Here is a 23,120-nt window from a genome sequence, read left to right on the forward strand (position 1 = left end):
ATTTTATGATGACTTTTTAAACTAATATACTTAAACTTAGGAAGAAAACTAAAACACTTTCTTTTTTTGCTCCTCTTAGAAAATTTGAATTTTCTTTCTTTCTGACTGATAAAAACCAAAAGAATATAAGAAAAAACAAAAGTATAAAATTGAGCGGATTAAGCCAAAACCCTATTATGAATTGACAAAGAAAATCACATGTGGTATAAAGACCACTTCTAAAACAAACAAAACTAAAACCAAACTACTGCTATAGTAACCAAACCTACATGAAGTGCATTAAAAGCCAAATTAGAGATCCCATTAAGCCAAATTGGGTTGCAACCCTAAATACCGATATATGAAAGCAACCACTGATGTTATCAAAATAAGCTCAGCAACCATCCTAAATCCACCATATTTACAGGATACAGTAGGAAAAGAATCCTCCAATTCCAAAGGACAGAAATTGGGGAAATTTCCACCATGTGGCAGAACAGCAATAGAGCTTATCAGAGGATGCTTCCTGAACAAGATGATGAGACTGAAGCATCTCAGAGAAACAACAACAGAACCAGAAAATGCCTCTGAAATATCAACAGCTTCTGCAGACTTTAAATTGCTCCAATGAGACAACATATATCCAAAAAATAAAACCCTGCCTGCTCAAAAGACTCCAAAACAAGTTCAACCTAAAACATTCCCACTAAACAATCAAAAAATTTGAACTCCTCAATGGTTCTCTGATCAGCACCATCACGTAACAACGGTGGAAAGAATAGCCATGCAGCAGTGGACACCACAAACACCACCGTAGTGGGACCAGATATGGCCCAATGTACTCTCCATTTATGATCCAACCACTTCTTCACACCAATCTCCACAACTACACACACCCCATGAAGCATAAAGAAGCATGTTACTTCCCACGTGGGTGTAACATGTGTGACATGGTAAAATAGAAGCTCATGCATTAATCCAGACACTAAGAAAGTTGCAATAATTCCAACCGATTGAGTACATTGAGGGCCCAATATAGTCTTGGACATTAATTTTCTCACTGGAATATATACAGTGTGTCGCAGAATATATGTTACCATGAGGTTCCATCTTTTCCCCCAAAAATCACCCAATGAAGATGACAAATAAGGCTCATTAGAAGGTAATTCAAGCTCAATCCCAAATACTAAATAAATCAAAATGTTAAAAAATCCCAAAACAAGATCTAATAATAAATATATGAGGCTACAATAGAGACCCATAATAATAATTGATGGGTGCATCTTTTGCTTTTGTTTTTGGTCATTTAGGCTTATAAGGAAAAGACAAAAAAACAAGGCTTTGATTGGTAGCAAAATATTGAATTTTGATGGGTGTTTTTGTTTTTGTGTGATTCTAATTGGGAGACAAGCAAAGGTGAGAAAAAGAGGAAGAGAGATTTTTGGATTGGAAGAGAGAGGACCCAAATCAAAGGTGAAAAGGAGAAGTTTGAAGTTTGTGAGCCAAGTAATGAAGAAGGAAGTGATACCTATTGGGAGAACTAAAGAGAGTTGAAATGGTAGGATGGTGAAGAGGTAAAAAATTGGAGACAAGGACAGAAACCTTAATATGCCTTTTGGAATGTTTGAGGATATGAAATAACAGTAAGATAGTGAAGCTAGGACTTTGAGCCATACCTTGATTAAGTTCTTGATTTCTACTTCAAGTTCATTGCACTTTGGGCTTATCATGATCTATTCCTTCTAGCTCAGCTTACGATGATTTCAATGGAAATGGATTCTTCACAGTCTTTGACCGTTTCTATTAATCTTAGCTTCAACATGTTTTGCTGAGAACATATACATTCCACGCACGTCACGTGTTGCTTTTATTTATTTTAGAGGACGTGATTGTTAAATAATTATTTAACAAAAGTAGTTGTAATAATTAAGACTTATTTTGTTCTTGACAAAATTGGATAACATGGGGAAAACACACCTTAATAGGCACTGTATTTTTTTTATATATATAGATAGGCACTGTATTATTTTTTTTTATATAGATAAATGTTTTTTGAACAAATTTATAGATAAATGTTAATAACAAGTTGTTAGGATTTTGGTGAAATAATAATTAATTATGTTATGAATGTATATTTGTGTGGATATCCACTTTCCTTTATCTTCCACATTTTTTAGTATGATTTATAATTCGTTAGTGGGTGATTTTACTAATTGTTACTTGTTTTGAATATAATGTTAATGTGATTATCCACTTATTTGTATAGTCAATGTATAAAATATGCAAGGTTCGAGGTTCAAACTCCGGTCACCAAAATATATATATATATATATATATATATATATATATATATATATATATATATATATATATATATGTGTGTGTGTCGCACAGAATGAATTTAGTATTGGTTAAAACAATAATTGAAGCTTAAATGTTGATTAAAGGTGTTGGAGGAAAATTAAATTTTGCTCAAGTGAAGAACAAAGTTAAATTTTTTTTTTATAAATGTAAAGTTGGAATTAATTTTATTTTTCTTTACAAATATTAAAAAAAAATTGTATACAATATTTAGACTATTAACAATTGTTTGTTATAAAGGATGATCGTTGAAGAGACTGAATGTAAAAAAATGGAAATTTATTGATAGATTAAAATTGAGTATAATTGGAAGAAAAAAAAAGTTCCAACAATCCACTTCCTTAAGTTTAGTGCATTAACTAACACATGCAAAGAAACAAAGGTAGTAATTGGTTAAAAGAAAAATAAATTTCACTTTTAAAAGTAATTGAAAAAAACATAATTATTGTCATTAACTAATTAAATTGGTTTTGAATTAGTTAAAGTTAAAGGAATTGTACAGATAGAAAGATAATGGTAACTATGATCGTTAAAAATTCACCACAATAGTGCAATTTTTCTTGTAACGAAATATAAGAAATAAAAATGAGATTATGAACTAGACATAAAAAATAAAAAAATAAAAAAAATCCAATCATATCAGACAGCCTTTATATACTACACGTTCAAAAAAAATAATTCAATCATAGCAGAAGCAAGTCAGCGCCTAATTCTAGAGTAAGGCGAAACCACCGATTTTTTCACACCAAAAAAGCTTATAGTAAAGAAAGTAAGATATCTGACTAATTTAGGTGAACCATACTCCAAGATCTAAATGTACATCATAATTCCCTCTTAAGTTTATAAATTAAAATATTTAAAAACTACTCTTCGAGCCAACCACCTGAATGGATGGGTGCAAATTTTACATTTAGACCAGTTCCAAATTTTGATTTACGAGCAGCTGCAAAACGAGCTGAATGCTTGTTGACATGAGAAGAATCGCGATCATTTTTATCAATTTGATTTCTCTTCCCAGCTGTCTTCAAAGACTTGCTTGTCTTAAATTCATGTTTGTCTTGACTCTCCTGGTCAGCGTTACCATCATGTGAGCTTTTTTCCTTACTTTCATTTACAGGTGCTAGTTCTTGATCATCAGTTGACTTTAAGAGATCATGATTCGGCATGAGCTTGTCCCCGGAATCACCATCCATAACAGCAGCCAACTTGTCACCGTACATGTGACCATGCTCCTGGGCTACTACATTCTGTTTAGTAGTCAAGTCAACTGAGTCATCCAGCTTACTCTCCATAATATTTTTAGCAGCCAACTTGTCACTGTCCATGTGACCATGCTCCTTGGGTAATACCTTCTGTTTAGTAGTCAAGTCAACTGAGTCATCCAGCTTCCTCATTGTAATGGCCTTATCCCCAACATCTCCCAACTTGTGCTTTTTTATCACACCCTCCAACAATATTGAGGATCTAGCTTCTTTAAACGAATCCACAAGCCTACACACAAGGAACACATCCCAAGTACGTAAGTACATGACAATATCATGCTAAATAAGTACATAAGCTAATGGCAAATTTAGATTTCAAGATTCAAAAAAGAATCAAAGATAACAGCATTGTAGTGACAAATATTAAAGAAAGATGTCAAAAGAACAAAATAATGAACAGCGAGAAAATAAGTTATTCAGAAATCAGATTAGATAGATATACCCCTTCTCTGAATCAGCATCTGGTGGAGGCAATAAACTTCTAAGAGGCATGATCGACAGGGTCTGATTATCTGCATCATCGACCTGATTGTCGTACTTTATTTGCTCAGAACCTTTATTCATAGAAGCACACAATTTCTGACCAGTTGGGTGCTTTTTTACCTCACACTTGGGCATTGGCTTCTTGTTTTTAGTCAAACCCGTTTCAGATCTTTCATTTGATTTTGGTTTACTTGATATATGTGAACCAGAAATCACCTTCCCAGACAACTTTGAATTTGACTTCTTGTTTTCTTCAGTCAAACTTATTTTATTTGATTCCGGGTTCCATGAAATATCTGAACAAGAAATCGCCTTTTCAGACAAATTCTTTGAGGATGACTTGTATTCAGTCACACACTTACTTGACATTTCCTTTGATTCCGGGGTCCTTGAAACATCTGAACCAGATACGATCTTTTCAGTAGACTTTTTGCTACCAGTTTTAGAAGGCAGTTTTCCGGGCACTTTAGATCCATGTGCAGTGCTCTTGCCAGATGATTTAACATAGCCAACATTGTTCTTCAATTCAACTCTCTCTGTAGTTGTAGGCATCATCCTCTTATTAGAAGTATTGATTTCCAGAACAGTAGCTCTAGTGTCAGGGAATATTATATCATCTCTTACAGGAGTCTCAAGCTTATCACTGGTCTCTTCCGAGGACTTTTTGCTGCCAATTTCACTAGAAGACAGTTTTCCAGTCACTTTAGATCCTTCTGCAGTGCTCTTGCCAGATGATTTAACAAAGCCAACATTGTTCTTCAATTCAACTCTCTCTGTAGTTGTAGGCCTCATCCTCTTATTAGAAGTATTGATTTCCGGAACAGTGGCTCTAGTGTCGGGGAATTTTGTATGATCTCTTACAGGAGTCTCAAGCTTATCACTGGTCTCTTCAAATGACTTTTTGCTGCCAATTTTACTAGAAGGCAGTTTTCCAGTCACTTTAGATCCTTCTGCAGTGCTCTTGCCAGATGATTTAACAAAGCCAACATTGTTCTTCAATTCAACTCTCTCTGTAGTTGTAGGCCTCATCCTCTTACTAGAAGTATTGATTTCCGGAACAGTAGCTCTAGTATCGGGGAATTTTATATGATCTCTTACAGGAGTCTCAAGCTTATCACTGGTCTCTTCAGGGGACTTTTTGCTGCCAATTTTACTAGAAGGCAGTTTTCCAGTCACTTTAGATCCTTCTGCAGTGCTCTTGCCAGATGATTTAACAAAGCCAACGTTGTTCTTCAATTCAACTCTCTCTGTAGTTGTAGGCCTCATCCTCTTATTAGAAGTATTGATTTCCGGAACAGTAGCTCTAGTGTCGGGGAATTTTATATGATCTCTTACAGAAGTATCAAGCTTATCACTGGTCTCTCCGGAGGACTTTTTGCTGCCAATTTTACTAGAAGGCAGTTTTCCAGTCACTTTAGATCCTTCTGCAGTGCTCTTATCAGATGATTTAACAAAGTCAACATTGCTCTTAAATTTAACCCCCTCTGTAGTTGTAGGCTTCATCTTCTTATCAGGAGTATTGATGTCCCGAACACTAGCTCTAGTGTCGGGGAATTTTATATGATCTCTTACAGGAGTCCCAAGCTCATCACTGATCTCATGATTTCTAGTCCAAATAATGATAAATGAAGTTACACAGGGCATTAACAAGGACAAATTTGAAAAACAAAAAAATCCACATAACACTTACAGGCAATATATAAGGATACGATTGTTTGGCAAAAGACCTTCCCAAGCCCTTGTTGCAACATCATCAATGTCATCAAACGCAATCTCTCTGCCAAAATCAACTTCAGAATCAACCCCCTATACAATATGAATTAAGTCATAAATAGAAGAGCAGAAACAAAGAAAAAGATAGAACTTACGTAGGCAAACATCTGCGATGATATGACTTTGGACAACGGTTACAAACTGCAAATTGCAACTCAGGGTCCATCTTATTTTCCAAGCCTTCACAGACGCAGCAAAAATGAATTGGACAAGAAAATGTCTGCCCATCAGCATTATTTTTCTCAAGATCCTCGGAAACATGCTTAACTAATGGGGCAATGCAATGTGGATGATAGAAACGGTCACAGGTTTCAGAAGCACATTTAAAGACCTGAAAGGGGGGTTCCCAAAATTTTAGGTCCATAAAGTATATCAAAGCTCTAAAAGAAACTCTTGTTTCCAAAAACCATTAATATCTTAATCAATCAATTAAAATCAATACCAGATAAAAAAAATAAAAAAAAAAGACAATTAAACAGGAGAACTACGCATCAAAATCAACACATCATAGGAGTGCATTGTAGGAAAACGATGGATATGCTACATAATGTGCAAGGTATTCTTTCAAGCACAATCAGGTTGACGAGGTTCGAAACCTCAACTATTCAAAAACTGTCGGCAAGGAACAGTAAGTAAACTAGTTGATAAAAACTTTTTGTCAAAAATTTAGGCATGTGTCATTTACAACAGGTTGCCTCATACTTCTATATAAGGCTTAAATCATCATAATTCAAATTAACCGAATGAGGTATCACAGAATCAAATACAACGTACATGGCAACTCGTATCCTCTCCCTCCCCCCAAATTTCTATCCCCCTTCTGCTAACTGCTACATGAAATCTTATGTGTTAGTTTTGCAACATTGAAGCCTCAACCAACGCCAAGAAGGACAAAGAACAAATTAAAGATTCGACGTCCATGTTTGGGATATATGGGATTCCCCTTCTCATTTGAGTTCATAAGGTCTACAACATACAAGGTATTCACCGAGTTTGTTGAATGGGAAGTGGGTTGGCTAGATGATGAGGGTAACGCTCCTAGCAAGTCAAAGAAAATCAGCTTCAATCACCTATCCTCCCTGGACTGGATGGTTTATTTCATTGATGTTTAAATTTACCAAAAGATGTCACAAACATAACCAAAATCTTCAATTACACATGAAAGCAGAGGCAAATATGCCAAAAGCTCTTTCATTTTAATATAAAATTTGGAATAAGAAATATTGTTTTAAAAAGACTAACTAGGATAACGGGGTACATCATTCAGCAATGAAAAACATATACATGAATAATCAATGAGAGAAAGCTACTTTATTTTCTAAAGAAATACCTCAGCATCCTTATCTTTATCAGAAGAACCCAGCTCGCCACATGCAAAGCATTGATGCTGATGATATTCACAATTCTTACAATAAAACGTCTCAATATCCTGCAATTATTTTGCAACAGGCAAGAAAAGTTTCTACATCATTATCTGAGGTGGAAAACAACAAGTAAAATAAATATAAAACAAGAACATCAACATACATCAACTTCCTTCTTGGTAAAACCAAGAGAATCACATAAAGATTCCCTACCATCCACCTTAGTAGCATGAAATGACCTCATGCATGCTCCATCACACCTGCAAGAAATTTGTTAATTTTTTTTTTTATGAAATGTTAAAAAAAAAGGGTTAGTAGTCTTTTACCCCCCCTGTAATATAAGTCATTTCCGGTTTTCCCCCCTGTAAAATAGTTTTTTTGAATTTCATCCTTGTAATTTGAAGATTTTTTGGTTTTGGACCTTCATGGAAAATTTTACCCCCTGTAATTTGAGCAAATTTAGGTTTACCCCCTTGTAATTTGAGAAAATTTCGGTTTAACCCCCATGTTAATTTGAGCAAATTTCGGTTTACCCCCTGCCATATCTTCGATTTTGTACAGTCGAAATTCATGAAGGTCCAAAACCAAAAATCTTCAAATTACAAGGACGAAATCCAAAAAATATATTTTATAGGGGGTAAAACCGGAAATGACCTATATTACAGGGGGGTAAAACACTATTAACCCAAAAAAAAATTAGGATATATTGGAAATGGTAAAAACTTTTTACGGGAGATAAATTTAAATGGTTTATCTTTAGAGATGATTCAAAGTAGGGCATTTGGCTTTGTATGATTCATATAGACAATTCAAATTAGTGGCAACAGACTTTTGATATAGTTCATCTGTATCTTTAGGAAGAATTATGTTAGAAACACTGACACACTCTTTTCAACACACTTTTTATTGTCTGAAACTGATATGGGTCCCACTAAATTTATGTGGGGCATACATGATTTAGTAGAATTTATTAGAAGTAACTTTAAGAATTATTTCCTGATTTTTTTAAAATTTCTTGATTTGTTTTTTATTTAAAAATTAGTAGATATTTCTTGTATTAGTATTAAATAGCACTACCAGTGCATTAGCATTTTGTACCCAGATTATTGCACACCATACTAAAAGGCATCGTTAGTCGGCATCTCTTCGCCTATTATTCATAACAATTAAACGAGCCGATATGAAGAAGAATTCATACATAATGAGATTACCGCCATTGTCGCACAATGCACAAAAAGAATCAAACAAATCATCCTCTACTTTTGAGTCTTCATCAGATTCTTCTATGATATCATTGTTAGTATCAAATTCCTGAAATCAAGTCGTAAAACCTTAAATATATTATAAATTATAAATAATGCATATACATGAATAAAAAGAATGAAAGCATGAAAGTGTATCAGACAAATCATTTTAATTAACTAAAGTTAAATTAAATATGCAACAAACCTCATCAGATGGTTTCTGATCCCCGGACTTGTCCCCTAAAACTGAGAGCAAAAGCTGTTTACATCATAATATTTTCATTAAAATGAAGTACAAATGTGGAGAACAAAAAAACCCAAGCATCATAATCAAACAAAGCCTGAACAAATATTTTTAAATTTTTTAATTATCTTTAATTAGAACAAGAAAAAACTTGGGCAAAAGAACGACGAAAAGGATATTTAAACCCTTATACAAAAATGAGATGTGTGCAAATCTAAATAACTGAATGAAAGAAGATTTAAGAGTATACAAACTATTCGTTAATTCAAGGAAAACAAAGAGATTATATTAAAGGAAAAAGAGTTTAACCAACCAACACTACTTTGCAATATTCAAACTGTTAACAATAAAGCACTATCCAAAATCAAACACCTTATGCAGTTCAATCCTGTAAGGAATCCAATTCTTGAACTTGATATTCTTAAGCTAGAAATCTCATAGATCTATGACTAACTCAAAGAACAAATATGGATCATATAGCCTCCTTCAGATTGAATAAAAAAATGAGGCCAAGTTATTTAGTTTCGTGTATTCATCCTCTCCCACTCAAATAACAATGTAAACCAATGCTTTTGACATACTACCAGTAACCACACACAAATTACCGATAAAGACCCGTCGGAAGTCTATTGAGTCTTGCCAGACACCATCCCATTCAAAATTCAAAAAACTACTTAAATATGCAGTGGTCGTTTGCCTATGAAACTAAAATCATATATTTCAACTCATCAAAGAATATTATAAAGTAGAACCATATCATTGCTGATTTTGTACCTCGAAAACCAAGACAATAAGCCAAAAACAAACACAGATGGTTTACAAAAACAGATAATCAAAATTTTCTTTGCTCCAAACCGCACACAAACACCGCTTAAGGAAAATGAAAATTTCAAATTCATAGCAATTAATTAACTTATAGCAAAAGTTAACTTCTATAATAAAAAATTAAAACACAAGTACAATTTGAATCTCAGGCAAACCATATTTTGAATGATTAAATTTTAGTCACCTAGTTCAAAATCACAATATCTTTGAGAAAGAAAATACAAACCTTAGAATTAGCTAAGCCAACATCTCTTGTAGTAGCTTCACCAATCAGAGACATATGATCCAGTAAATCCTTTTGTGAAGGCTTAAACCCATAAGAGCTACAAACAACATTCAATAAAAAAAAAAACACCAGACATGCTTTTCAGAGATTAATTTTCATACACTGTCGACAAATCAAAACCGCTGATTTGTTTGACTTTAAAAGCAGTTATAGGTAAAGCCAAACATTTTCAATTATCTAATCATAATGGTGATGATTGACTGACTGAGTAAAAACAGTTTTATCCACGAGAGTGCCTGTTTGGATTGGCTTATTTTTGAGCTTATGCAAAACAACTTATGCAAATAAACAGGCTTTTATGAAAAAAGAGCTTATGAAAGATACAAATTTTAGTTAGTGAGAACTTATGAATTAACATAAAAGCTTATATATTTGCAAAAGCTATTTTTCATAAACTCAAAAATAAGCCAATCCAAACGGCCCCAAATACTAAAACATTAGCATTAGAAAAATAGAAAACCAGAGAAATACCTCAAATCCTTATCCTTGCACACGTTGCACCAAAAAGACTCAACAGATAATCGAGGATTTTTCTTAGCACAACGAAGAAAATAGAGAGTAATCAAAGCATTTTTCACAGTTTTCTGAAAGCTTTTCCTCGGCTTTTGAAGCTTGATCCATCTTTTATCCTTCGACAACAACGATACCTCAGGTTTCAAACCAGTTAGATCAAACTTCCATGCAGTAACCTCCATGAAAATTGTCTGCAACCCATTGTCAGCAGATCCATGCAAAAATATCTTCAACCCCTTTTCGGTATCATCAACTTTGGAAACCTTAGAAGCGCCCCATTTAAACGGTAGAACAGAGAAACACACGGGTTCGCCATCGTTATCTTCGAGATGATAATTGGTTACATACAAAGACTGAAACTCGATTTCAGATTCAGTTTCATCCCTTAATGTCGTGAATTTCCTTTTCATCTCAATAAAGCGTTGTTCTCTACAAAAACAATAATCAAAACGGAAAAAATTAAAACCCTAATAGCTAAAATCGGAGATAAGTAGAACCCTAATTTCTAAAATAGGAACCAGCTGAATAATGTAGAAAAATAGAATTGAAAAAAGAAAAGTGAAATTGAAAGAGGGAAGAAGTGAAGTTACTTGAATTGAAATAATTAGGGTTAAGGTTTGTGAGGGAGAAAAAGGATCTTCGAAATCGAAACCGGGGAAAGAGTGTGGAGAAGGTGAGTGATGAATTTTGTGTTGTTGTGAATTTATAGAAATTTTTTTGTGGACTATGTAAACGTTCTCCGAATATTTTGCCGCTAAAAGTTAGAGGTTAATTTATTTTCCATTATGCAAATTCACGTCATTACAAGATATATCAAAATTAAAGTAAAAGATGTTAGTCATAAATAAATAAATTAAAGAGTGGTTTGTACCAAAAAAAATAAATAGAGTGGAGAGTCGGATTTACCCCTCACAATTTTTTTTGTTAATCAATTTTATTTTTATTTTTTTACATTAATTTTATTCTTAGAATACTTTCGGTTACACTATAAAAAAATATATATATTCGGTTGAACACTCTGACTGAAGTTTAAATTTAACTCTTTCATTTATACTTAAGTGAATCTTTTTAATACCGTGAGCTTAGCTCAGTTGGCAGGAACATTGCATAATTTATGCAGGGGCTGGGGTTTGGGGTTCAAACCCCAGACACCCACTTCTCCACTTAATTTTTTTATACATTGAGAGGTGTCGTGTTAAGAATCAAATAGAAGATCGAGGAAGCTTAGGCCGTGGCATTGGTGTGAATATCTTGTGTAAAAGTGAGTTGTTAAGACGTTCCAGTTGATAATTAAATCACTCTTACGATACTCTTCAATTTATTTGGTAACAAATGACTTTTCTTCCCCTATCAGTTCTAAGTTTGTTGAATCCATACCATGAAATAGTATAACATTGGCATGCATTACCATAATGTGTTGTTTTACCAACATTAAGACAATATGTTATATGTATATGTTTATGAGTAGATTAATTGTACATTTGAATTATCATACTCTACTCATTTTACAATTTTGACATAAGGACTCTTGTTCATTTGTTTTTTTATGTGATTGCTTGCATATCAATTGTGTGAGTAGATGGTGAATTGGTAGGAGAATGAAATTGAAGAGTGAGTTGCATGTCTCATATATCTTTAGGTAGATTTTTTTTTTAGTTTTTAATTATTATTTTTTGTCGTGATTTGCTAGTTTTGTTGTTTTTGGAATTGTTTTGAACCGGCTTTCCGATTGGCATAAAATATATTTAACAATGAAAAGAGTAGGAATAAAATTCTCATTAAGATATTATTAGAAATAGAATAAATTTATCAAAGAAAAGAGCAAAAATAAAATTCCCATGAAGATTAAAATAAAATTCTCATCCCGATATTCCTAAAAAATTATTCCAAAGAACAAATTTATTAAACTTAAAACAAATGTTCCTAATTTATATTTTTAGATGCTTTTGGAGTAAAAGGTGTCACGGTAAACTTAAAACAAACTTGCACTAAGATGTCATCATCGATTTTTAAACATTTAGTTTAAAATACGCAAACAAGCAAAAAATTAACAACAAACATATCTAATAATTTTTATATATATAAAAAACTTCTATTTAAAAACTTTTTTTCTTAGAAAAGTTTATATAGAGACAGAGGTAATAGTTGATTTTAAATGTCCAGAAAACGATGTCAAAATTAATATAGTTTAGTTAGAAAATTTCACTTCTATTATCCAAATCTTATATTCAGTAGTGACATTATAAAAATATTGCATAATATATACAAGGTCGAAGTTTGAACTAAATCTGGAATTTGAACTAAATTTGGATTCATCTTAAAAAGGTGAATTTCTAATTATTAGGCTACTTCGCAAAACAAAACAAAAAACCTATTAACTTTTCTTTAAAAAAGTTTGATAGGATTTTTAAACATTTAATTTAAAATACATTAACTTTGAGGTTAAAGGTCTTATTATTGGTTAATAATGACATAATACAAATCCAGTGGTGGAACTGGAACCAACATGAAAAGGAAAAATACAACTATATGGGAGTTGTTGTCTAAACTTTAGAAACCCTTATTGATCTCTCTCATTTCTTTCCCTTATTCTTTTGCCTCTCATTTTGCACATTTCTAAGGACATTTTTGTACATGCTATTCACATCTATTCTATCTATTCTATAGGTTTATACATTACACATGTGACATCTTTGGCATGTAGCTTGAGGTTTTTCTCAAGCTATATATATATTCATTCTGGTTCTAACAAAAACATTATATCATGGATGTGGTGAAAGTTTTGCAAAATGAACTCAATATAACTCATCACCGACAGCAACGCCATCAAATTCAAGTTGTGAAGAGACTGTTGTATCAGAAGTGGTATCGTCAACACTCAAGTTGGATAAATCACCATTAAGGGATGAATAACTTTCATCTTCACCGCAAACGGAAGGGGCAGGGGAAGCTTCAGGTGTGTTGGTAGTGAGAGTGCTAGCAGGTGAAGGAAATGAATCTTCGTCTTCGGTCTGTTGTTGGAGACTCCAATACATTATACTGGCTGCAAGAGTCAGAATCATCTTCTGATTAACCTGTCATAAGTTCAACAAAAAATTAACACAGCAGCGATAATGTTATGCTAGATTATGTGTATAAAGTTGTGTGCGAAATATGAATGAATCTCACTGATGGTGGAAACTATACCTCCATAATATCCTCAGGTAACAGATATATGGAACAACCAAGCTTTCGTGCGACACTGATTATGTAAGTGGCGTTCAACTTCTTCTCATCATCTATAATTTCAACAACTTTATTAATCCGTCGATTTAGTGCATGAACTAAAGAAATATATCTAAAAATTAGCCAAACTCAATGGTAACTATTGGATTTGCAAGGAATCATACCACTTTGACCCTTTGTCACTAGGTTCCAGTTGACAACCCTTGGCTCTACTGCACTGAGAAGCTCCAGGAAGAAGAGTCCACTTGACAAGCTCTTATCCTGTACACAAAATTGCATCCAAAATAGTGTAACTAATAAATCATTGTTTTAGTCTACTGTTATCGTGCATTTAACAGGAAATAAACCATATTTTTTTCAAAAACCTTGAAACTCTGAATGCGAGACGTTCTTCCAATGCTATTCACTTTTCTGTTTGCCCATTTAAGAATATCAGCATCACTTATCTCCTTTCCTTGGGAATGAGATCTCAAATTTCTCAACAGTTGAAGCATTGTGAATCTCATCAACTGCCACAATAAAGCTGAAAAATAGACCAAATCTTCTTAGATTATGACAACAAAATTCGTCTCCACGACACACACAATGCAATACTAGCCGACTTTTTGGTTTTGGCAAAAAACTTAGATGCATAAATAGCAGCAAATTAAGTACATAACATTTGTGTTGAAGCTATAACATGACGAATGGATTACCAAGAATGAGCTTCTTATTTCCTTGCACAATATCATTGCCAGCTACATTGACTAGTGAGAATTTTAGTTGTTTACCGACTCTTATGACTTGATTGCAGTTCTCTACTTTTCTAAATGGCATTCTAATTGGAGGCCTTGTTGCCTGTTTCCAGTTAACTGATTCAGGAAAAATCTTGTCTAGAACTTCTAGAAGTATCCATCTACACAAAAAATGTAAAAGAAATCAAACATGTTAAGAAACCATCTGTAGCAGGAAAATTACAAGTTGAAAATATACATGAAGACAGCTTTATTTTTTGTTGATGTAGTTTAAGAGAAGGAACATGATATATACCCGTTTCTGACATCCTCAAATAGATTATTTACACGAGTAGAAATTCCAAGACTATTGATCCACATCCTAAAGCATCTCTCTTCTCTACATGTTTGCACATCTTCTGTTATCATCTCAGCATATGACATCTTTTTAGTATCGGTCGATAGGCCACTCCTGCATTGCATAAGGCCCTAATTCAATAACCCAAGAACTTACACAGGAATAAAACAGATCCAGAAATAAACATGGGTAATAAAATTAGTTACCTGTGATGAAATAATTGTGCGACAAATGCAAGATTAAGATTTGAGGTGCCCTCGGTAATGTCCCTTGCGCTCAAGTATCTTTTGCAGCCCATTCTCTCTGCATGCTCAAGCACAAGATTTGCTCTTTCATTGGCATCTTTAGTATCCAAGGTGGCAGGGCTGCAATGTTCAGGAGCAAGGACATTGAGAAGATATGCATAAGCCTCTGCATCCTGTAAATATTTATTGGCACAAATCAATAAAAACATGGATTGATAATATCTAATTTCAATTTGAATTATAGAGGCAAAATGCTCATAAACCCAACAAATTAAAGAAAAACTTGCTTCTTAGAATGATATTTAATTATCTAGTTGTGATAGCAAACAAGAATAATTACTAACAAATCCAAAAACTTATGAGATAGTTAGAAGAGTATAAAACATGGCTACTTCTAAGTTCTAACATGCACAAGTTATGCAGGTTGTGTATGATACACAGCATTTATTCACCATAGGATTAGATAGTAACACCACATTTGATGGTACACCCACCATATGGAATCATTTCCCTTCTCTCTTTCAATCAAGCCATTCACTACCCTCCGCCTCTCCACCAAAAGAGGACTCTTTCTTACTCCAGTTGAATTCAGCTAATTGCTGCTCTCGCAGGCTTGCGTCCAGACGTTATTTTCGATCCTAATAAAAATCTTCCTTTATTTTCGATCCTCAAAATATACTAGAACAGTAATAATGGACAAAGTTCAAGTTGGATTCGCGGTGCAAGTCAAATAAAGAACCCTGCCAATAGCTTCTAACATGACTTGTGCATGTTAGAATTAGCCATAAAACAATCCTAATCATAAAATGTTGTTAAAGAAATTCTCATATTTATACCTTCAAATCAGAAGAAAAATTCTTGACTGTTTTCTGGTAACCTCCCCTTTGGAGATGAAAATTCATCCATCTTAGTAGAACCTTGTCAGGAGACAAATTAAGAAGCTCTTCAATATCCTGAGACCAAATAAAAAGTAAGATTAATCAGTTACCCTAAAACACAATTTGTAAAAATAAAACATCAAAATTGATTTAATTAGAATACACTAAACATTAAAAAAGAAAAAAAATGTGTATCTCGTTACCTGGCTATCATCAACCAATTCCACAAGCTGAGGTGTCTTCTTAAGGCTAAGATCTGCCAGAAGTTGGATCTGAAATTACCAGTAGAGTGGAAGAAAAAGAGAAACAATGAGTAATTCATCATTTCTAAATTCAAAAGATCTATTAGTCCTTTAATAAAACAAATTATATCATTATACATGAAAGTTCAAATAACTAAAGTAAAGGAAAAAAAATGTAAATGATATATAAAGTGTAAGTGTTTACCTTTATGATTTGGGAAATCAACCCTAGAACAAGATGAGGCTGCAACATAAACAACCAATAAATAATGTCACCAAGACTGTACGAAGCTCGAGTGAATGTCCACAAAATATTATAGGGAGCTCAGATTTGCAAAAAAAAAAAATAATTACTCTTCCGTCAACCAAGTCCTGTGCGCCAATGTTAACAACTGTGCATCCAATAGCCTTGGCCGAATTGAGGCATAGAGTATGGTTCTCATTTCTCTCCCAAAGAGAAAGATTTCGTTTTGTATTGATGGCTCGCTCGTCTATAGTCCCAGGCACAGCAACATTGATAAGCTTACTGCAATGAACATGACATAAATCAAACCCGGTATTATATTAAAGGCTAGTACAGACAGAAGTAAAATGCGAAAAATCAGCAGACCCTGGTTATATACCACAGAAGAATGCCATCTTTTGAAAGATCAAATAGATCATTTGTAGCTGGATCCAAAGGAAGATATTGACTCAAGAATGGATCATCACCAAGGTAGCTGTTTATGTGAGCAACATAGAAGCCCTTTTCTGATCCACTAATCGTGTGAAGAAGGGTAGTTATGCTTTCGTTAAGGAATGATGAGGAGTGCTTCAATCCACCCTGTTTCTTTGTAGCTAGGCTTCGCAAATTCAAATATACCTGCATGAAAAATGTGTTATAGATTAAAATGTATAACACAAACCATTACAATGCTACTTACCATTCTTACACACTTCTATCTCCATGATAAAACTTCGGTCTCCTCCATTACCTTTTCTCATTAAACTCTTTTCAGGTGAAAATCATTGCATTTACATATTTCCAAATTGTCACAATGTTAGAAAGCCATACTAAAACCATCTTTTCTCTAATATTTTTGCCACCATTCACTAATTCTTTAAATTGGTTCAGATGTTCAAGCTGCCTTCTATAAAAGCTGCCGAAATTCCTAATCATTTCAAAGTCTCGCTATACACCACCGAGAGAATTCGACAATTAAAAAAGAGATGATTTACAGTTTCAAGGTTCCCACATCCTATTTCGTTGACAAGTGACCAGACGCTCGAATGTAGTATTTAAACGTAGCATTACATTCGTACTCTATAACCCTAAGCATTACATTACATGATAGAAAAACTACGGCTTTGCGATCAGAGACATAGACACAATTAACCGAACTATGATCAATTGTTTGTGTTTTTGTGTACGCTTACATATCTGTTTAAGTTAGAGGCGGTATTTTTTTTTTTCTAGTAACAAAACACGTTTCTATTAATAATATTGAAAAATAAATGTGAAAACCATAAAATTTACTTACCGTTAAGAAGGCTTCAAAATCAACATCAGTTGTAAAATCATTGCCTGATTCATTCAAGATCCCCCTAATCTCATCTTCACTGTACATATCTACGAATGCCTTTAGCTTCATCATTAAAGATGGTAAATCTCCATATGTAACTTTACCATTCTGATTTTTGAAAGAGATAAACTACACCACCACAAAGAAAAGCAACATAGGTAAAAAAAAAATAACACATACAAAACATGAAATTGGACCAAAATGTCCTTTGTATAAGGAAAGAAAGAAAAGAACTTACTTTTGATTTAAGGCTGCGAAGTTCAACCTGTGTAAACTGGCTTTGAAGCAATTGATCAGATACAATAACACCCTCAAATTTTGACATCTTGGTAAATCACCAATACATAAAAAGAGATCCAAATGCAGGAATAAAATGTATCTCTTCAAAAAGAAAAATGTTAAAAGTATTTGCAGAAAAAGGAATAACAACAATGTGGTAATGTGAAGTACTCAACAAACTAATGCCAAAAACATAAAGGACCAAATCTAGAAGTGGTTTTAGGTCGTGTAAGTGATCAATCTGTCCAACGTTATCCTGACAAAGCACAAACAAAAACATAAGCTAAAAATAGAACAAATAATATATTTTTTTTTGACAAGTAGAACAAAGAATATGTAAATAACAAAATTTCATATTTAACAACAATAAAAAAATAAACACAGAGTTTGTTACTTGTTAGATTGGTTACATATTATTATATCAAAAGACACACCATCATGAATCATGATCTAAAAATGAAGAAAAATTCATTGATAAGAAAAGGGTGTGATGCATTTGAAATCTTGGTGTAAGAACGAAGACACGAGTGAACTAAAGTAGTAATAAATGAGAACATACCGAGATACATAGAAATCAGAAATAAGTTGTTTAAGACTCAACCGTTTATGGTAAGTACATTGAATGAAGGAACATGGAGAGAGAGAGAGAGAGAGATTTCTTGATGGGGTGGCAACGTGAGAGAGAAGAGAAGAAGCATAGATGATAGGACTCATTCTATGACTTGTTTTTTTGTTGTTTCCCACGTTGTTGTTGTTGTTGTTGCGCGCGTGACATGTTGAATAACTAAGCTAGCTTTATGGTTCACACACGTCATTCTCTTTGGTCTATAACAATTTTGTTCTTTTCTTTTCTACAACCGACTTTTATTTCTCTTATTATCTTTTTATTTTTTGGACAAGATTTCTCATATCTTATTACGTTTGATTTGTGTTATAAAAGGTTGAAATGTTGAGTTGTGACTTGAATTGAATGTTGTCATCTCACAAAAATACACTTATCAACATCATGATCCTGGACCTTGCAACAGCTAGGCCTCGGATTGGATTTGGAACCAAGTGATGATGATTAAGCAACAATTATTTTAATAAATGTCCCATAAACACATTAATGATGTGTTTGGGTGTGAAGAGGGAAAGCGTGAGAGATTTTGAGAAGATGGAAGTATGTGAAAAATATAATAGATTTAAGGGTTAAATATGGTACATAATTTCTTTAAAGAAAATCTATCGTCATTTATTGTTGCGGTCTTTAAATCAAATCATGTGTATCCTTCATATTTTTAAATGAATTTTTATCAAGATGTTTACAATATTATAACAATTTCTTCTACATTTTTTTTGACAAACAATCTCTTCTACATAAAATTTGAATTTTTTAACAAGATATGAATTAATTAAATATGAATTTTAAGCGCTTAAAACTTAAAAAATTCATATTTAAATCATCACTTGTTAAAAAAAAAATTAAACTTTTACAAGAGAGATTTCTATACTAAACATGACCATAAAAAATAATACAAAATTTTGAATGATACACATGATTTTATTTAAATGTAGAGATCAAAAGTTGTGACGGAAAATTTTTTAGGGACCAAAAATTGATGAAAAAACTTATAAAGACTAAAACTTGAAATTTGAAAATTTTATAAAGACCAGAGACATAATTAACCCTAAATTTAATGTATTATTTAGTACAATAGAAATAGAAGAAGAGAGAAATAAAAAAAAATGTTGTTGTGTTGAACAGTATAAAAATATCCTTTGAATTAAATGCACACTCGATAAAACTTATTATTTAATATTAAGTTTATCTAATTAACCCAATGAGTTCATCTACCTTCATGTTGCTTAAGTTTTTGGCTTCCTCAATTGTTGTGACTTTCATGCCATACTTCTTAAGTAAAGATATTAGGATTTTCTTAACCAGTTTTTCTTCTGACATCGTTTCTCCCAAGGCACGGAAAGTATTAGCAATATTTATAATACTCATGTGAAAGTCATGAATGGTTTCATCATCATTCATTCTAAGGTTTTCATACTTGGTAGTAAGGAGTTGGAGCCTTGACATACGCACTTTAGCGGTGCTTTCATGAGTAGTTTTGGGGATTTCTCCCACATCTTTTGCCACAATGCAAGTGTTTATCAATCTAAACATGTTCTTGTCAACACCATTGAATAAGGCATTTGATGCTTTAGAATTTCCAAGAGCTAGTTCGTCCTCATCTTTAGGCCAGTCTTCTTCTGGTTTTGAGGTAAATGTAGTATTTCCATCTTTATCAATAATCGCAGGATGTTGTCAACCTTTCATGATAGCTTTCCATGTCTTGCTATCCATGGATATGAGAAAAACCACCATGCGAGCCTTCTAATAGTCATAGTTGGTACCATCTAAAATCGATGGTATATTAATATATCCTCCTTTCTTCGAGTTGTCCATATGACCAGAATTCATCTAACCTTGGAGCTCACCCAAAAACATAACAGAGTGTCTGCTCTGATGCCAATTGAAATTATGGCGCTCACTGGACAAATATCCTAGACAACAGGTTCGACAAGAATGAAGTCCTAGACAACATGTACGACAATGCATCACAATAAACAATAAACAATTAAAGTAAAGTGCAATAAAGAAAAAAACACATGAGATTTGGTAATCCAGTTCGGTGCAATGTCACCTACATCTGGGGGTATCCATACCAAGAAAGGAAAACACTCTTATAGTATTGCTCTGTAGTCTTACGTGAACAAACATTGTTCACTACTTTGACACCTAGATATGAGATCTCGTCTCACTTTTTCTCAACCTTTATCCCCAACTATTGGCTCAATCACAATTACAATCAAAATAGGAAAACAACTCCAATAAACAAACCAACTCTTGCAACATGCACTAAAGCGGTGTACAAATGACAATAATACAATTCAACTAAACAAACCAGCTCTATGCATCTAAGCAACATAAAGAGGTATACAAATAACAAAGACAGGACACGAAACTCTAAGACTTTTTCTTAATATGACGACTTCAATCAATCTTCAAAAGGTTCGAGTCTTCCTTTGTATCTCCAGAGTAAGCATGGACTTTTTCTTCACGGTTAAACAAATCAGCTAATCAAAATGTATATTCGATCTTCACAATCTTCTTGGAGCAAATATATTATTTCCTAAAATATTTAGGACATTAACTTCAAAAACACGGCATAACAAACCGACAATGAACAAGCTTCTAGAAACACACGCCTATTGAAGCACAAGCTACATGAATCAAATCATCAAACAAATCTTCAATGATCTCACACGAAAACACAATAATATTTCAATAATGCGAAATAAAGTACTTCACTTTAAATAAAATTGTCGTACTTACATGTTTAGGATATCTAGTACAACACACTGCTAGAACTTTTTATTTTAACAAAATGTAGTCGACACATAATTAAAAACCCAACAAATTGCTTAGTTTATATATGAGTGATTTATTAAAGAAAACAATGTGATTATAAAACAATAATATATAGATTTTAAGTATAATAATATTATTTCCTCAAAAAAAAAAAAGTATAATAATATTATTATTAGCATATGTGTAGTAAACATATATAATAAGGTGGGATAAGAGGGGCCGAACTTGGTAAGGCAGGCTTGTGAGGTGTATTAAAATGTCGGAATATCTTTGTTGTGTTAAAAAGAAGTCTTAAATATGGAAATGATCACTGCAAATATCTGGCGTTTTGGTTTTAATACCTATAAAAATATTTTTTTGGTTTTAGTCCTTGCAAATATAGAATATTTAGTTTTGGTCCTTGGTATTTTGTTTTAATCCTTGTAAAATCATTTCATATTGAAATCGGTCCCTATAATATTCATTTTAGTCCTCATTTTGGGGGACTAAAATCAAATATTCTACATATTACAAGAACCAAATCCAATATGAATCAATTTTACAAGGACTAAAACAAAATACCAAGGACTAAAACCAAAAAATTATTTGTACAAGGACTAAAACCAAAAAAAAAAAATTACAAAGACTAAAACAAAAATATCAAATATTTGCAGGGACTATTTTCATATTTAAACCTAAAAAAAAATAGAGGGATGGGAGGTAAGGGCTAGAATCCATGCTCCAGGCTTTTTTAAGACTACAAACTGAACTCTCTCTGTTACAAAAGTACTTAAATAAATGGGAATTAGATGAAATTTACATTTTTAACCGACAAATAATTGTGTTATATTCTTTTTCACTGAAGTTGTTTTATTATTTTTTTCTTATTAATTTTGTCTTTTCTATAAAATTGATAATTATTTGTTCATATTTTATTCAAAGTTATAATGTGGATCAAATCAAAAGACGAATCATCATATCATAGTTTATCAAAAGAGGATTTGCATGGTGATCGAATAAAAAAGTATTTTAGCAAAGTCACTATAGTTTTTCTATATGTTTGGATTGGTGGGATAAGATGGAAGGAATGGAATAAAGTTGTGTTCCATTGTTCGGATTGTAAAAAACATGATAGAATGGAATGGAATTCAATGGTATCTTTTCCATCATTTACACTTATTTTTGTGTGTTCCTCTCCAATTTGGGAGGTATGGAATAACTATTCTTCTCTTACTTATACTTATAATATTACTCTTTTGCCTTTTTTGATTGCTTTGAAATGTTTTTGTATTGGACTGGGTTTTCTTCTCTAGTGCTCAACTTACGACTTCCTCTTCACCTCATTCCCTTTTCTTCTTCACCAACAGATATATATTTTCTTCTATATTTTTATTCTGTTTTACTGAAAAGTTCCCAGATAAAAAAATAAAAATAAAAAGATTTGATTGTTATCTTGTGCTTTTCCTTTTGTCTCTATTTAACTCATTTCATCACCCTTTTTTTTTTTATTTTTTTTTTATTATTGGCTTAATTGCAGATTTGACCCCTTATGTATGAAGAAGTTACGATTTTAGCCTCCTAACTAAATAAACTAAAAAATCGCTCCCTAAGTATTGACTTTTTTACAGTTTTGGCCCCCAGGTCAATTTTGACAAAGTCAATGCACACATAGGTGCCACGTGTGTATTTATTTATTTATTTTATAAATATTTTTTAATTAAAAAAATAAAGGCTTAATTGCACTTTTAGCCCCCTATCTTTCTAAAAGTTGCGATTTTAGCCCCCTAACTAATTAAAATACAAAACAGCCCCCTATATATTGGATCTTTGGCAGTTTTAGCCCTGATAGGGGCCAAAAGTGCAATTAAGTCAAAAATAAAATAAATTTTTTTTTGGGTTAAT

At 32.7% G+C, this 23,120-nt stretch overlaps 3 protein-coding genes across 4 annotated transcripts; all 3 read right to left on the bottom strand.

Annotated features, from left to right (window-relative positions):
• Window positions 1-126: 126 nt before the first annotated feature.
• On the bottom strand, window positions 127-1,818 carry LOC11423388 (probable long-chain-alcohol O-fatty-acyltransferase 5). The gene has a single exon (XM_024783922.2). It carries the CDS (start codon window positions 1,707-1,709, stop codon window positions 672-674), a length of 1,038 nt encoding a protein of 345 aa, XP_024639690.1. The 5' UTR covers window positions 1,710-1,818; the 3' UTR covers window positions 127-671.
• A 517-nt stretch (window positions 1,819-2,335) lies between these two features.
• LOC11437090 (fimbrin-1) lies at window positions 2,336-18,561 on the bottom strand. 2 transcript variants are annotated; one of them, XR_005646313.1, is made up of 16 exons: window positions 18,396-18,471; window positions 17,796-18,092; window positions 17,516-17,686; window positions 16,619-16,857; window positions 16,350-16,521; window positions 16,201-16,239; window positions 15,957-16,025; window positions 15,712-15,828; window positions 14,837-15,048; window positions 14,589-14,744; window positions 14,255-14,454; window positions 13,925-14,082; window positions 13,724-13,820; window positions 13,521-13,612; window positions 13,061-13,408; window positions 2,336-2,356 (listed from the first exon to the last, which is right to left on the bottom strand). XR_005646313.1 is itself a non-coding variant. In XM_003617622.4 (15 exons), exons 2-15 carry the CDS (start codon window positions 17,880-17,882, stop codon window positions 13,130-13,132), a joined length of 2,088 nt encoding a protein of 695 aa, XP_003617670.1. In that variant the 5' UTR covers window positions 17,883-18,092; window positions 18,396-18,561; the 3' UTR covers window positions 12,754-13,129. The 2 variants fall into 2 exon arrangements, 1 of the variants encoding a protein (XP_003617670.1); XM_003617622.4 differs by lacking the exon at window positions 2,336-2,356 and having other exon boundaries at window positions 12,754-13,408; window positions 18,396-18,561.
• Window positions 2,975-11,078, bottom strand: LOC11425879 (uncharacterized). Its single transcript, XM_003617621.4, has 11 exons — window positions 10,925-11,078; window positions 10,293-10,763; window positions 9,762-9,858; window positions 8,672-8,725; window positions 8,421-8,533; window positions 7,386-7,482; window positions 7,189-7,287; window positions 5,954-6,189; window positions 5,776-5,862; window positions 4,045-5,691; window positions 2,975-3,831 (listed from the first exon to the last, which is right to left on the bottom strand). The coding sequence occupies exons 2-11, from the start codon at window positions 10,742-10,744 to the stop codon at window positions 3,204-3,206; spliced, it is 3,510 nt and encodes a 1,169-aa protein (XP_003617669.1). The 5' UTR covers window positions 10,745-10,763; window positions 10,925-11,078; the 3' UTR covers window positions 2,975-3,203.
• Window positions 18,562-23,120: the final 4,559 nt, after the last annotated feature.

This window comes from Medicago truncatula, chromosome 5, assembly GCF_003473485.1.
Source record: "Medicago truncatula cultivar Jemalong A17 chromosome 5, MtrunA17r5.0-ANR, whole genome shotgun sequence".
NCBI classification, from domain to species: Eukaryota; Viridiplantae; Streptophyta; class Magnoliopsida; order Fabales; family Fabaceae; genus Medicago; species Medicago truncatula.